General features: G+C 38.5%; 1 protein-coding gene across 1 annotated transcript in view; it reads left to right on the top strand.

Moving 5' to 3' along the window:
• The window catches only part of afdna (afadin, adherens junction formation factor a), a 118383-nt gene that overhangs the window by 47719 nt on the left and 53746 nt on the right, over positions 1-16918 (top strand). The window contains 7 exon segments of the mRNA XM_042503257.1: positions 937-981; positions 2845-2939; positions 3787-4037; positions 10023-10092; positions 11030-11100; positions 11252-11319; positions 14693-14898. Of these exon segments, the coding sequence (XP_042359191.1) occupies positions 937-981; positions 2845-2939; positions 3787-4037; positions 10023-10092; positions 11030-11100; positions 11252-11319; positions 14693-14898 (806 nt within the window).

The raw sequence follows: 16918 nt of genomic DNA on the forward strand, positions 1-16918 counted from the left end.
GTCAGGAATGTACTAACACATCTACTTCATCCATTGTCAGTTTGACGGTTTGCTGTCTGTGGAGAAGATGGGAAATTGATCTGGTGGCTCTCTTAAGTAGTGGGTGCTGGGATTGTGTGTGTGAGAGAGAATGTGCATTTGTCCTGTATCCTTGATAACTAATTTAGATCAGTGCGTTGGCTAACATTAGTGTGCAAAAGGCTTAATATGAAAGGAATGATTGCAGCTTTTAAAGTTTATTTAGCATTAGGACTTAAAACTGGTAAAAAGCAGTATTGCATTTTATCATAAACGTAGGCAGTGAAAGGCCGTCAGTAATGTTTCATAGCATGTGTGTATGTGTGTGTTAGGGGTGTGCGATAAAAGCGGTATTTCAGCCTAATTTTGTGATAATTATATTCTTGATGATATGACAAAATACTGAAAAATTTTTTTTTGTAAAATTGATCATTAATTTTCAAGAACATAACAATTCTAACAGCAACAAGAATTATATATATATATATTATATAAACATTTTACAACATATTATATAACAACAACAAAAAAAGTTATAGTTTTACGTGTCAGCATAAATCTAACAGTTTGCTTTTAAATATTAACTAATCAGAAATTACCTCTCATTTCTTTAGTTTGTAGACAACAACTTTGTGTTTGTGTTTGTGTTTGTGTTGTGTGTGTGTGTGTGTGTGTGTGTGTGTGTGTGTGTGTGTGTGTGTGTGTGGGTTGTGGTTTGCCTCCATGCATTTAATGGGTTAACAAGGTAATGCTGCATTTTTTCCTCCTTGCTGCATTTTCACCCTCTGCTATGTGTCTGTTTTCTTTCCCACCTTCTTATGGCATGGTGTATTTGTGTGTGTGTGTGTGTGTGTGTGTGTGTCTGGGGCCTTGTGCATGTGTCCTTCTACCTCCGCACCTGCCTGCCTGTTTGCCTAGGGCGAGGGAATCACTATGCCTACTACGCCTATCGGCACCACGAAGGTAAAAATAATCCACCACACCTCCTCCTCCTCTCTGTCTGTTGCAATGGGTGATGGAATTATTGGGGCGGAGTGCAGAGACTCCCCCCCACAATCCCCTCGCCCCTCCCAAATGTAGTGTCTAAGTTGTATTTGTAGTCCTGTAGTAGTATTACCGTATAGGCACAGCTTTTAGCAGTTTAAATTTGAAGGCACAGTTCACCTTAAAAGTAAGCAGGTGATGATATCTGGAAAGAGACATTGCTAGTGACTTTTTCAAATGTATTTTTTTGGTTCTTTGAGCACCATAAGCTCAATGCCATCTATTTCCATTATATTGGAGAGAAGGCAGACATCTCAATGGTCAATATTTCAAACACTTGTCAACTCACACCAAAACAATCTAGACTGATAAATAGCACAACAGGTAGGAGGAAAAATATGCATTTTAATTTTGGGGTGAACTGTCACTTTAAGACCGTAGTCCACTCACTTTGTCAGTTTAAAGGAATTGTTTGACATTTTTTAAGAATTGTGCAGAGAGTTAGATGAGAAGATCTATACCACTCTAATGTCTCTTATACCGCTTGTCCACCAAATTCAGCGTGTACATGGGTTATGTAAACATGGTTAAACCTGCTAAAAGTAGGCCATATGCTCCTTTCCAATTCCCAGTAGAGCAGAGATGTGCACACAGCGCTGCAGCAGATAAGTATGGCACAGACAGACCTGAAAACAGGTTTGTAAACAATATAATGCAGCATAGAGCTCTGTGAAAACTTTGTGTTGGTTACCTCTTTTCACATATCTCTTACTAATTCTGTCTGTCTTTAAAACTCAGTGCAGACTAATTTGAAACAATTATTGAGCTCTTATTGGACAGGGACAGACAGTATTTTGTGTTTGCATATCATTGCATCTCACCAGTCAAGGGGCTAGCAGTTGCTGTTTATGCCCATCAGAGCAGGAGGCGATACATGTGAATACTGCAGTCATTTGACACAGGGCAATTGTTACCTTTCCCATTACATTAAAAAGACAGATTTTAGCAGTTGTTTGCAGGTTTCTTGTGCACTGGAAAAGCGGATGAAGGTTAAAATGAAGTTACAGCTAGAAGCCACTTAGCTTAGCATAGCATAAAGGCTGGAAATGCAAAGCTATAATGAGCCAACTGGCTGCTGCTTTCCTTCAACATCATGTTGACTGTACAGACATGAGAGTGGTATCAATGTACTCATCTAACTCTTAGCAAGAAAATGTTCACAAATGTTGAGTGATCCTTTTGAATTAAAGTCAGGACATTATTACACAAAGAAAATGACAGGTTCAGTTTCAGAATACAAATATGCTCAAAAACACCACAACAAACTTTTTATGTGTCAGAGACACTCTAAAGTGGTTTTTGGAAACATTTCATGACTTCATATTAGTTTGTATTGCCAGTTTTAGTAAAAATTAGACTGAACCATGAAACTTAAAAGGCCAAGCTGTCCTGGTATTCTTGTTATATTAGCTGTTTTTCTTTATTTTTAGAAGGTGGTTCAGAGGTTTTTCTGATACCCACTCATTTTTTTACCAGATTTTTTTCCCAGAACAGCCCATGTTTCCCTTTTTTCTTTGGTGAACTAATATGCCGCTTTGCTTTTACTAAACTCCTGTTTACTGATAACCAGTAATTGCTCTGCAGCCCCCCAGCCACCCACATTTTCTTGCCACAGTATACTCCAATCTGTATTAACTCTTTCATGTTTAAATGATGGATGGATTCTATGCTGTCAGACAATATGAGTGTGTTAGGTCGATTGTGAACACGGTACTTCTTATGATGTGAGGACCATCATGCCCAGTGTTAAATTTGAGTGTTTATATGTGTTTGTGTGTCTAGACGGGTCTGACTCACGGGACAAACCAAAGCTGTACCGGCTTCAGCACAGCATCACTGAGGTCGGCTCAGACTGCACAGAGGACGGAGCCATTCAGGTAACTACAACATGAAAACACTCACAGTTGTTTAAAAACAAGCTGAAATACAAATTCTCCCTATTGCATCAGGAAATCTAAACTATATTATCTTCCATTTTCATTCAAGTTATTTCCAACACCTGTTACATCGTTGGTAGATCACGGGCACTCGGTCTGGTGTTTATCCAACATTATAATTTTTTTTTTTTTTAATGAGAGTAAAACTTTTTACCTGTTGCATTTGTGCTGCTGAGTGCCCCGCAGTTTATGAGAACCCTTTCCTGAAAGCCTTCAGTTTAAAAATCTTCATATCAGAGCAAGAAAGTGCCCAACATACTTTTTTTTGTTCCTATTGTCCAGTCAGATGTTTTGAGAAGTGGGTGGTAGCCTTGCACCATTTAAAAACAGACACAATAATCTGCTCTTTTAAAAAAAAAAAAAAAATGAAGGCTGCATCAAAAAAGGCAGTGCGCTTTGCAATTTGCAAAAAGTGCTTTGTCTGATTGGGACCTAACACAGGGGCTGCTCAAATCACAGAGAAGGCAAACAGTTTGTTAATGCCAGCACCAATTAGATTCCATTCAACAGACAAACTAAACTCAGTGCAGAGATCCTCAGTTGATACCAAAAAACCAGACTCGATGGAGAACTCTGATGCAGAGTGCGCTGTCGCTGGAGAAAAATGAACAATAATCTTAATTTAAATCAAATAAGTACACATGTCATGTCAACACAGATGACTTGTGAAATGATTTCTTGGCAACAATCAGCTTTAATTTCGGTTTTGAATAGACACTCCTGATGTAGCTGCTGTAATGCGCGTGTTTAGTTTCTTGCTGATGTGCATGTTGTTGTTTGTCTCCAGCTGCTCGGTCCGGGGATCCTGCCCCACCACTGCAACCTCATGCACAGTGAAGGTATGGTGACTGTGACGCCGCACGGCCCCGACGCCGACACCTTTGTTGATGGGCAACGGGTCACCGAGACGACGGTGCTGCGCTCAGGCTCCACTCTCCAGTTTGGTTCTGCACACGTCTTCAAATTTGTGGACCCGATGTTTGACCAAGGAGGGAAGAGGGAGCCAGCTGCCATGATGAGGAGCCGACACAAGTCCGGGTAAGGAGAAGAACGTCTTTGCCTCTATATCACTGACGCTTCCGGTCTTTACTTTCTGTCTCTTTTTCTTTGCTTTTTCTCTCTTTTTCCTCCTGTGATCCCTCCTTCTCACCCTCCATATTCAAGTCTGTGAGCAGAAAAAAAGAAGTGTGTTATTGTAGATGAAGGGAGGAGAGGGTGAGGTTTGGAGTTTGGCAGACAGAGCGAGAGATGAAGGGAAGGAAAAGGGGGCGGAGGGTAGTCTTGGGGTTGGATGGATGGAGAGAACGAGGAAATGAGAGGAGAGGAAGAGCGGAGGTCTAGGGTTATGGCAGGCGGGCTGCCCTCTAATCTGATCAACATGGTGTTGGGTGTGGCCTCCTGCTCGCCGTCGTTTTACACACAGGAAAAATAAAGTGGGAGCACAGCAGATAAGAGGAGAAGGGAGTGTGTGAGCTGGTTAGGGATGAATGGAGGACAAAGGAGAGCTTTTGAATTCAAAGTGAATGGCCCTTTAGTGACTAAATGGATGACTGACACTGCGAGAAAGAGAGAGAGGTGTGTAAGTAACCGACACTTTAACTCTTTGCTCCGTGTGTGTTTCTGCATGAATTAGTTCTTTCAAATGAATCAAGACTAGAAGTAACAAATGGGCGATTCTCTTGAGTAGCTTGTCCTGTGAAGTCTTCAAGTATTTTTTGTTCCATCATACAACTTTTTACTAAGTACTAAGTACTGGACATACTTAATTTTTTTTAATTTTATGGCATAGTGTTAAATATGTCTTTTCAGGTCCTTTACTGCACCAAAAAGGAGGTAACATTTGAAATGCTTTTCTTTGTTTTTCTGTAATATTACATTTTATAGATGTTCGTATTAAATGTAACTAGGGTTTAAAATAATGAGGTAAAAGCATATAGAGGTAATCCCAATCCCAATCTCCAATGTTCTATTGTACTTTGGCTGCAAGTTGATGTTGGTTTGTAACAGATTTCTTTATGATGCAAAGAGATCTGCAGGAATATGTTTCGAAATTTACCACACCAGCAGCCAAGATAACATTTGTCTTTGACGTTAGCATGTAGCTACATGTAGCAGTGTACTTGCTGCTGGGGAATGATTGTGTACAAGTGAACTTTCTACGGGTAAAACAGATGAAAAATTAAAGCTTGTAAACACAACTGGACATGTTCAGACAGGAATATGATTCAAAATTGGGGAGAAATTCAGCCACCAAGATTACATGTTTTCCTGATGTAAGCATGTAGCTAAAACATGTAGTCTTGGAAGCTGATGTTGTAAATTTGTTGTAAGTTTTCTTGTTTTAAATTAATCCAGCTAGTGCAAAATAGTTTGCTTGTTTGTATGATTAATAGCAGATTTGTTAGACTTGAACACTGGCTGGAGAGACAAAATGACACAACAGGGTAGCATTTTAATTAAGAGAGTGTTTTAGTTATTTTTAAACATGACAGGAAGTTAATTGTATATTGTAGATGCGGTCTGTGACAAGGCTCTCACACTATGTTCCTCAGAGGGTTCAAGAGTCTTCAGTTCAGGTTTGCATTCCTGCCACAGACTCTCATCAGGTTCGTTTGATTAGGACCTTAAGCCACAGAGGACGAGGTAATGATCAGCAAGTGGAGTGAGCCGGAATGAAAACTTGAAGGGTGAACATACTCTCTGTGTTTGACTTTTTTTTTCTTTTTATTAATGTTTTGTATCCAGTCCATAAAATAAGACATACACTTGCATACAATCACTTTTTTTTGTTAAACACTCCAAGAACAGTACTGATTGGCCCATAAATCTCTCTAATGCAGACACTCTACCCAAAATAAGATCAGATGGGTTACTACTTTAATGTAATTGTATGTTATTTCTATGTTGTGTATTGTCTTACTTTTCCATGTAAGCTGAAAGCTTTTATCCACAGTTAATAATGCCATCCAGACTCTGGTTATTCAACAAAGAAGGATAAAAGAAAAATCAGTGGAGCAGAGGGAGGTGGATGGTTTTTTTTCTACTGACCTGGTGAAATGACTGTGTTTATGACTGATGAACCCACAAAGAATTATCACTCTCTGTACTTCCACTCAGCTATGCGTAGCATCGTAGCATCTTTCAGCTTTGTTTTTTGGTTTTTGGTCCATATCTTTTCTGTTTTGGTTCAGTCTTATTGCTCTTATCAGTGCACACACTGACTGTACACAACCTGTTTTGCACCAAATGAGGAACACACAAAGTTAGTGACCACTTGCTGAACATTTTGGAGGATTTTGCAGTTGAAGTGCCAGATATTTCTTTCAGGAGTTCGTGGGAAACAAAACTATTAATCGATAGTAATGATCCCAACATGTCTGCTGGATGTGTTAAATGGTGTCTGTTTGCTAACATGATCACTACAGCAGCTTCATAAAATGAAAGTATGTCAGTGATGAGTCTATTGCTTGTTCTGTTGCCATAAAATGGCTAAAAACAAAACATAACTATTATTGCTGCCTTAAATAAGAAATACATTGGTATCATTTGTCTGTTTTTCTAAAGGTCGAATTGTGTTTTTAGCAACTTCAGAGAGGAGCCATGGTAGAAATCCATGAACTGAGACATTGATGAAATTTTCTGACTCTGTTGGAGTTGATGGAATTGTGCAGTTCTCTATAAAAGCCTCTGTAATGTCTGTCAAGTCACATTGACACCAGCTGTGCAGCTCCGTGTCACTTCACTCTGGATAACATGCCCGATGTTGTGGATGAGGATCCCTGTGGTTGTCTGGGCTGCTCTCCAATGTTCTGCTGTACAAACTTACAAGGATACCTAGTTCATTTGAGCCGGGGATGCATCATGATGTTCACAGTGTGAGGAGACGGATGATTTTTTAAATCAGAGCTTTTTGGCACCAGGTGCTGGCAGATCTTGTCGCATCTGAGCGTTTAGAATTTTAATCCACCCGAAGTCTGACAAAACACATAATCTGTCACCATGTTTGTTTTGATTTTGTGTTGCTTGCATCCTCTTATCCTGGACATTTTAGAACAAATATTTTCCAAACATTCTGAAGGATACTCAATAAACATGATGGTGCCAGTTTAAAATACCTGTTTTTTTTTAGTGGTGTAACAATCCATCGATCTGCATGGATGTATCAATTAAATGAGCAACGATCACGTAACATCGCTGGAAAGTGTAAACATGGACCCTTATCATCCTGTTTCTGGCGCGCCCTTATTTTGAAAGTCTGTGTGACGTCACACTGCTTCCGGCAGATGATGGCGGGCAACCGAGAGAAACCATAATACGTCCATGAGAGAAACATGAGGATATATATTTACTCGGGAATAAATCATCAGTGTGGAGATGTTTTTTTTTCGGAGAAACTGCGAGTCAACAGACGGCGCACGTCATATGTAAACAAAAGCCGTACTGGGGAAACACGAAGTACCTGCTGGGCCACTTCACTGACTTCTTGCTAACTTTACATTAGCTGCTCTGTTTCAACAATGTTGACCGAAAAAAAACGAGCACGTAGATTGACAGTCATCCGTGCTGTTCCGTCAGGAGATGCAGGGACTTAAATCAGCGGTGAGTAAGAGAAAGCAAAAATAATAGTAAGCTGTAGTAGAGGAAATGTGCGCTAGCCGCTAAGCTAATTTCTGCAATGTAAAATGCAGAAAATATGCTAAAAACATTAGCATGTTCTATATGTGCAGGAAATGTGACCTACGAAGGACAGTTGTTTTGTCTGTGATTCTTGACAGTTATTATTGAGATGAGTACTTTAGTGAAAAGATCTTGTTAATCCGTTTTGAGAAGTTTTTGGAAAAAGATCATGGTTTGAATTATAGAAAGCTTTTTCAAACAGAACGAACCAGTTTTAATTATTTCCAATTATGTTTTTATATTATCTGGCCCAAAGTATAGAAAGGGGTGGCAGCTTCTCCTATAACTGACTTGTTAAAGGAGCAGATAATATCGGCTCGAATCAATTGCAGGCCCCTCCTACACTGAATCGAATTGAAATGTTATCGTGGTAACTTTGTATTATTGGCAAATATGGCATTGTTGTCCAAAATATCGATATTATATCGTATCCTGGTGAAACCAGTGATTTACACCCCTAAAATTTTTATGTTATGGAAGTGTCTGCTTTGGTTGGACTTGGCTATGCTTAACTATGTTTACATGCACACTAATATTCCACTGTAATTCTGAATATGTCAGTATTCTGAATTTAAAACCGGTCATGTAAACAGTGTATACTGTTTGGATATTCTGAAGTAGGCCGTGTTCCGAAGAAAGTATTTTCTGATTAAGATTTAGGATATGACATTATTAGTTGGGTTTCTGGAGCATTCTTTGAACATGCAGCACATTTGGAATATGTATATGTTGGGAGTTTTATTGCAATTTGTGGCACACGGCTTCTTGCCCGTTTACAGTTGGTTTTGAACGTTGTCATGGATACAGTGTGCACAAACAAACAGTTTTCTAGGCTAGGATCGAGATGTATATCCAAAAGAAAAGCCCACAGGAAAAACACACCTGTGTCTCCTTTTAAAAATGATGAAAGACTTGGATATCAGCAGGTTTTTGGATGTGAGTACACATCTCAGTGCTGGCCTTTTAGAGAAGGTCGTTGAGGCTGTATTTGCCGAATAAGCCTGCCACCTGTGGAAAACTTTGAAAAAATGTTCTATTTAAACTAAATAAGCAAAATGGCACAAGCACTTCCAGCCGTTGTTCCTTTGCCATATTTTGACAAGGTAAACGACATGTTAGGGCACATTAATCATAGTATGCATTTATTTTCATTAACCATGCAAAAAGTTTAGAAGAATATGGTCTTTTTTGAAAAAGGGAGTATTTTCTGCATGTGAACATAGTCCATGACACTTGCTAGTTGAAACATAAACAGATAGAACCAATGTTGAGCTACTTTTACTCGATCGACTAGACTTATCAAGAGCTGTTTTACTGTGATGTGGTTGAAACGTAATCTCAGTTATGTCACATAAATCCTAAAAACACCTGTCAAAATGAAGTAGTAAGGACAAGTTGACTTGTGTCAAGGGAAAGGCACAATTTTAATTGAACGGATACTTTTATTGCTTGTTGCTTTGTTGCTGGAGTATGATACCAATTGTGATACCAAGTCGGTATTTATAAAAAAGTCTACTTGTTTATGTGGTTTATGTGGCTTGAGCTTTTCATAGTAGTCATATATAAGCTCCTTTTCCCCTCTCCTCTGTAAATGTATTAACAATGAGAGGGTTTTTGGAAAAGATATGTTTTTAATGGCTGAAAACATCAGATACCTGCAGTAATGTGAAATGATATTTGTGAGGCTTAAAAGTTATCATGATCAATAGTTCATCATTTAGTTGATGGAAAATGTTAAAGACTAATAAATCCATTCTGGAAATGTGGTGTAACATACAAAATCAGGGTAATCTCTGCATTCACCCATGAGCGTAGTCATGCTGTTAATGGTTTAACCTACTTTGGCTGCTGGTGGTTATTTTGTAACGACACCGAGCAGCACAAATGCTTTGTGTGTTTGTGTTGGTGTTGTACTGTTTATTTGACATTGATGCCCTACTGTCCTGTGGGGCGTGAAAAGCAGAAGCCTGTCTTTTAAACCCGACTGCTGTCACACTCAATTACTGTCACTCAAACACACACAAGCACTCTTTTATCTAACTCTTCGTCAGTGAAGAGAGAGCTGGATCAGAGATGCGGGAAATGAATGACTCACTAATACATGCAGACAGATAAGTTTGCTTTTTACATATGCACTTACGTAACAGTCTAATTAGATATAGAGAAGCCATGCCAGGAGTCCTGAATGAGCGCTGTTCGTGGCAAAGCTGGTATGCGTGTGTGCGTGTGTGTGTGTGTGTGTCTGTCTGGATTAAGTCTGAGCTCTTGTCGTTGTCAGTAATGAAAAGTCAGCTGTGGAGAGCACAGTCCCTCAACTAAACCGCTGTATGTCTGTCTCTGCTGCAGCAGCGTGCCAGAAACCACCTTTGACCTTCACGGAGACGTCCACAGTGGAGCTGCGCTGCCCACCAGCAAGGTAACAAACACACGCACACACACACATGCACACACTCAGCATCTGAATCTTTGCTTTATATGTTATATCATTTTCAGCATTGGAACGAGCTGCTCATATACATAAACAAGCATTTCATTACATGCAAAAAGCCATTTTAACAGTCATATTGTTGGGATGCACTGATCCAATCTGTTTAATCTATATATTGGTGCTGCTACTTACCCTTAAGTGGATTGAGTGTTAGCTAGAAGTTTTTAGATTTTCAATTTTGGGGAAAAAAAGAGCACCATACTGCATACTTTTCTAATAATCCTCCATCTTTATTAAAAGTTATTTTAGAGTCATTTTCTTGTCACTTTTACTATTTTTTTACTATTACTAATTTCATGCAGCTTGTGGGCTACCTCTTGCCCAGTTGGCCATTGCTTTTTTACCCCATGTTTGTGAAAGAAATCAAACCAATTAGCTCAGATTTCAAAGGGTCAGATAGCTTGTGAAAAGACATCTAAATGTAGCACATGAAAACTGACATTGGTCCAGGTCTGAAGGGGTTGAACTGTTAAGAGTCAGGCCTAATATATTTTATGTTTAAATATTCCTTTGCAATAAAAGAAAAGCTGCCGTTTAATGTCATTGCCTGTCATTTGTGCTTTATTTTCTTATGAGGATCAATTCAGGCACCATTTAAAAAAAAAAAAAAAACGAAACCGATAATACCCAACCCTGCGTATAGTAAATAATAATGAGCAGCGTTTGTTTGTGTGTTTGTTCTATTGGAAAAGCAGGAAGCTGTATAAACAGTCTGTTACATGTTCTCTTAGCTGCTTGTTATAGTTCAGAGTGACTGAAGCCTCGTAACACACGATTCATTACCTGCATGTCTGTATATTTTCATATTACTTTACAGTGACATTAAATGTGGTTGAATCATTGTGTGTTGTGTGTGTGTGTGCAGAGCTCAGGGAAGCTGGACATGGAGCGAGGCATGGTGAAACCCATGATCAGAGGAGAGCAGCAGGACAGCAGGTCAGTCTCTCACTCTTTTCCTTCCTCCCGTCCTCTTCTGCGTCCTCCATCTTTATCCTCCCTCCCGTCCTCTGGCTCGTTGTTCTCCTCAGTCTTCTCTCTGTGTTTAGTATTATCTTCCCTTCTCATGGTGTTATTCTTGTCTTCTCAGGTCTCAGGACATTTCAGCAGACAGAACAGAGTTGACTCTGCCAGCCGGCATCGAGTTCAGAGACAACTGTAAGTATTAGTGCGTCTCTTTCTGCCTCTCTTCATTCCTCTCAGTGTCAGTGAAACAGTCAATAGCTGGAAACTATTGAACCCTCTTTACAATGCACTGGACTGATTCTGCTGACCTAACTGCTCTAGCAATCCTGATAAGCAATAAATGTCTCACTGAAAATATGCAGAAAATGTAAGAATATTATAAATGTGGGTGACATTTCCCCTCACCCTGCAGAGTTTGTGGGTCATACCTTCGCACAGTTCTGTACGGGAATGTTTGAAGGCTTCAGAAAGCCATTATCACATTCATTTTGAGACATTAATATGACTTTCATGAACAGACGGAGAGAAAATGAGCAACGTGTCGCAGCCTCTAGATTACATTTTACATTCTGTGCCTCTTGACGTTGGCAGTAAATCAGTTGGATCAGTTTAAAGACTGAGAGCTTTGTTTCCTGTAATTGCATCAAAATAACACAGTCCATATTTTAATTTTTTAACTATGATAAATAAACACTCAGAATTAGCTTCTCCTTTTTAATTAAGGGGCAGTTCAATATTTAGTCATTATTTTTATGTCTGCAAATCTAAAGCTCTATTTGCATTAGACTAGTATTACCAGGAGACCTCATGATTTAGAAATTATCCCCTCATCTCTGTGTTTCATAAGGCACATTTACATAGGATAAACTGGCTGTATTTTACTGAAATGTACTGACATTATCCCCCAGATATGATGTGCAAAGTATTTTGTAACTCTACCCTGCACAACACAGAAACATCATAGCACAATGAGTGGTGATGTACAGTGTTAACCTCCTTTTTTTCTTCCTTTTCATTTCAAAATTTGGATTAAACAATCAGAGCTGATTCTATAACACATTGTCACGTCATCCATCTTATCATCTTTTGAGATCTCACTCTTCTTATGGTTTTGAGCTTGCTTTTTCTGCAAATGGGTCTCCATGCTATGTAGCAAGATCAACCTGAAAGCTTTCATTTACTTGGCCAGGTTGCTCTTGAAAAGGAGATTTTAAATCTAAGTGCGACTTACACTTGGTTAAATAAAGGATTTATATCTAGAGAGAGTTTTCGACAGCTTTAAGAGGCTGAAATGATGTGCAGAGAAAACAGAAAACCTAAATACGACTCCAAATCACTGAGATGCAAGTTATATGGGACTAATGTATAACATGACCTCTGTATTTGGCATATAATGGGTACTTTGCAGCAAAATTTTTTACTTTTGAAATGGCAGATTTGCATGAGATCAAGATCACAGAAGACTATGGCCATTAAAAAAAAAAAGAAAATGTAATGTTTGTCTGTTGGAGTAGGAAAAGGACAGAGTGTGGAACATAAGTCAGTAGCAGCTAGAAGGTCGATTCAATGACATTGAGTTCCTATCATTAGAGTAATACAGTTAAGGGTTAATATCACAGCATAACAGACCAGGTTGAACTCTTGATCTGAACTTTGTAATTTTCTAATGTGTTTTCTTTTTTTATTGTTTGTTTTATCGGATTAATTCAGAATAGGGTTCGTTTCAGTTGTTGAAATGGTCTTGTATTACTTCCAGATAGCACTAAAATGTCTCAAAGTCTTACGAGTCTGGCTGATTTTGAACCTGATGTTTCCCACACTTTCTCTGCAGCTCTTAGCTCCTCTGTCTGTTTGATTTGTCTTTCAGATACTTGTGTTTGTTGACTTTTCGTTGTGCTTTGGGCCATAGTGTGACTGTGTGTGTGCTGAGTATATATTTGGTATAGTGTGAGATCATCTGTTTTGGGAGGGTTTTGATTGGTCATAGAGTGTTGGAGAGTCCCGTACCCACAATGCAGTGGAAGAAGCCATATGCTCTTGGGGACAGTGACGCACATGAACAACTCTCATCCTCAGGATTTTGTGGGGAGAGTTTTCGTAGTGCAGCTGCAACCGGTTTGACATCAAATACTTTACCAACCGAGCTAAACTGAAAGAAACTGACACCACAGTCAAAGTGGTTTTATTGGTGAGTTCCACATGACACATGTGGAGCCAAATTGTGTGATCAACCAACCACCAAAGTGACTTAAACAAACTGCTTGTGCAGCTCAAAAGAGGATCTATTCCAGTCAGTGTAATCCTACTCTGCTATAAAAAAGGAGGTTTGATGCCGTCTTCATATGGAGTCGCTCAGGGCTACACTGTCTGTGAGAAGCCATTAAGATGAATGAATTCCCATTATGCAGAACTATGTGTGAATGCTTCATATTATTAGCACTGAAGTTATTAGATTTACATAATAAGTAGGACTGTCACCGTTAACACATTAATTAACACATAATTAACAATGCGATTAAGGTCCATACATAATGCTTTTTTCTTTGATTGTGGTACTCACCAGCTGACATTCCTGCCTTTAAGAGGCTGTACCGGGCTGAGTTTTAAAGCTATAGTGATGATACTGGTACCATCTGAAACTAGAAGATCTGCGGTATCCAACCATGTCCAACCATGCTAACTTGTCAGTAAGGGGGATAAATAATATTCCAAAGTTAGCTTAGATTTTGGCGATGGAAAAACAGGGTTCGCTTGACCTCTGACCTCCAGATATCTAAATGAAAATGGGTTCTATGGTCTCCCCTTTGAAGACATGCTCACGTTATGCTAGTCCCATGCAGTTTTTTGCTGTCATTTGATTCCTAATCCCAATCCTGGTAAGAATTGCTTTACCCTGTCAGTATGGACTTAAAAAGTGTTTTGTAATGCAAAATACTGGAATTTAAAACCTGTGATTAAAAAATGTAATCAGTCGTGATTAAATTCTGCGATTAATTGATTTTAAAAAATGAATCATTTGACAGTCCTAGTAATAAGTTTTGCCATTATGATATACATAAGTAATAACTCCAGCATTGGTAGCAAAAGTACTGCAACACTAGTTGTGGCAGCAGTAATGATACCTTACTGCGGACTCAAGGGGCTGCTTTGGTTGAGACATGTTGTTTCAGGGACCTGTGAGACGATGAAATCCAATCCAGAAAGACCAGTTTGAGTAATAGATGCATGAGTATGAAGATTTACTAGATGCAAAAACAATGCACAGATGTTCATAATACAACTACACGGAACTCTAGAACAAAAAGTGTATTACTCTATACATTATACTCATACTTAATACATTTTACAAAGTCATCTACCAAAAAAAAATAGCTTTGTATGCTTTGAGGGTTTTTTTTACATAGCGCTGCCATTCTGAATATTGTCTTAGTATTCATAGTTGCAGCAATAATAACACAATACATTTATCATTACAGTAGTAGAATGCGTTCTCTACATTTATTTAGCACTCCCTCAGTATATGTACAGGCGGTCTAATTTCCTGATTCTGTGTGTGTCCATCCAGCTGAAGACACCTTCTTGTCAGCCATCATCAACTACACCAACAGTTCCACGGTCCACTTCAAACTCTCACCTACTTACGTCCTGTACATGGCCTGCCGCTATGTCCTGTCGCCTTCTTACCGGCCTGACATGTCGCCCTCTGAGAGGACGCACAAGGTCATAGCCATCGTCAACAAGATGGTGAGCATGATGGAGGGAGTCATCCAGGTCAGTAACACTACTTTTCAAATCTTTTTTTTGTGCATATGCCGTCATATTTGAACATGATGTATAAATCTGTGCATAATCTCAGTGTGTTCTACTCCTTCATAATGCTGCTATTCGTGCATTTCTTACTGGCAAACTCGCTATTGTGGAAATTTTGGAATTGTTTGAAGCTGAATTCCCCCTATTTACTGTTTTCTTACAAACTACTACACTTGTAGTTTTGTAAGGTGTGTGTAAGTGTTTGTATGTCTATGTTTCTTGCAGCTTTCTCTCCACAGTTACCTCTGTTGTACCAGTCTGTGCTATGTCTCATGTTTGTCTACCTGTCAGTGTTAAATGCTCGTGGTGTGAAGCCTGCTCGTACGCAACATAGACATAGTGTATGCTAAATCTCAGCTAGCATGGCGCTATCAGTGATCATCAGAGCTGAAAATTGTTATGACAGGTTTTTTTTTTCTCAACAAATATGTAAACTTCTAGAACAAAATGAAATTTAAAAGGTTGCATTAACACAAACAGTTATACAAAAATTATTACTAAATGCAATATTTTTAAACAAAATTTAGATTTAAATTGGAAAAACTCAGCAAAAGATATGAAACAAGCAGTGGTGGGAGAAGTATTTGGAGCTGTTACTTAAGTAATACCAAAAAAAAAAAAAGAATTAATACCAAGGTGTGAGTGTACAAAAGTACATAAACAAGACGAGGAATGTGACCAAGCATCTGTCGCCAGCTTTCAGTGCTTAGCAGTTTTTATACTCAGAGGACACATTTTTGTTTTATTATCATAAAAGTTGAAGCCCCAATTAACACAGAGTTGGCATGAAGTCTAATGTTACTGAACATCATGTTTGTTTAAAAAATTAAGCACAGACGTTGGTAGGTCAGAGGATTATGGGGAAAAAAATCACACACACTCCTGAGGTTTTTCTGAGGGGCCTCTCTTACTAAGACTCAATAAAATGCAAGAGCTATTTCTTCTTTTATTAGTGCCATTCACTTTTATTTGTTTAGCTGGCAGCCAGCTATTCATTGCCGTTGGTATGCAGTGAAGTTATGAAAGAACACACACACGCACACAGAGTTGACTTAAACTATGTCAGTGTGTGTGGTAGGATTTTAGTTTTATAGAGTTTCGGGGATGTATTTTTAACTTTGGAGGAATATGGGAATGTTCAACTATACTACTTTAGATAGGCTTATAATAGGCTTAAAACAGGATATTTTTGGAGCATTTCTGGCATGCTGAGAAGTTTAAGAAATAGTTCTTGAATAGTGGAATAATTATGACCGGCTTTACTGTATGAGATGCTGGAGATTAAGTCATGCTTTTGCAGTGCTTTGCATCCTTAAATGTCTTAACCGCATTACTTAAATCCTTAAATGGATAACTCGCAGTGTTTTTAATGTCAGCGTGTGATTATCAAATGAAGTGTAATAACTTTGTATCATCACTGAGGAAAGGTCAACATTTTCTGGTAGTGTCAGTCCCCTATTACTCTCTATATTGAGACCACATTTCCCATAAACTTTATAACCTTTTTCCACAAAATGGGTGTTACTCTCACTAGTTATCCAAAAAATGAACGTTTAGGCAAAAAAAAAAAAAATCCCCCATAACATTCCTGTGAAGCAATACAACAGATTTCTCAGTGTGTTATTGAGTTCAGAGTCGGAATTTATTGTTATTGGTCACATTTTGTGGTAATTATACTGCAGCTGTCTTGCACTGTATACTGTTAAAATGTTAATGACCTAAGTTTATCAAGGATTAACTTCCTTTTTATACTTTTTCACACTTAGCTCATTTATTGCCTTTTATTTCCAACTGCTATACATTATAGGGGTATAAGAAAAATATTTACACACTTGAGCGTCACAATATTATTTTTTGTAATACTGAATTGGTTGTCATTATCACAATATGGTTTTATAATTAGTAGTTTATGTGTCATGGTAGTAGTTCTTTCTGTGGGTTTTTTTTAACACCCGATCACTCGATTTTTCGGTGTGTTAAT

Source organism: Plectropomus leopardus, chromosome 16 (genome assembly GCF_008729295.1).
Source record: "Plectropomus leopardus isolate mb chromosome 16, YSFRI_Pleo_2.0, whole genome shotgun sequence".
NCBI lineage: Eukaryota > Metazoa > Chordata > Actinopteri > Perciformes > Serranidae > Plectropomus > Plectropomus leopardus.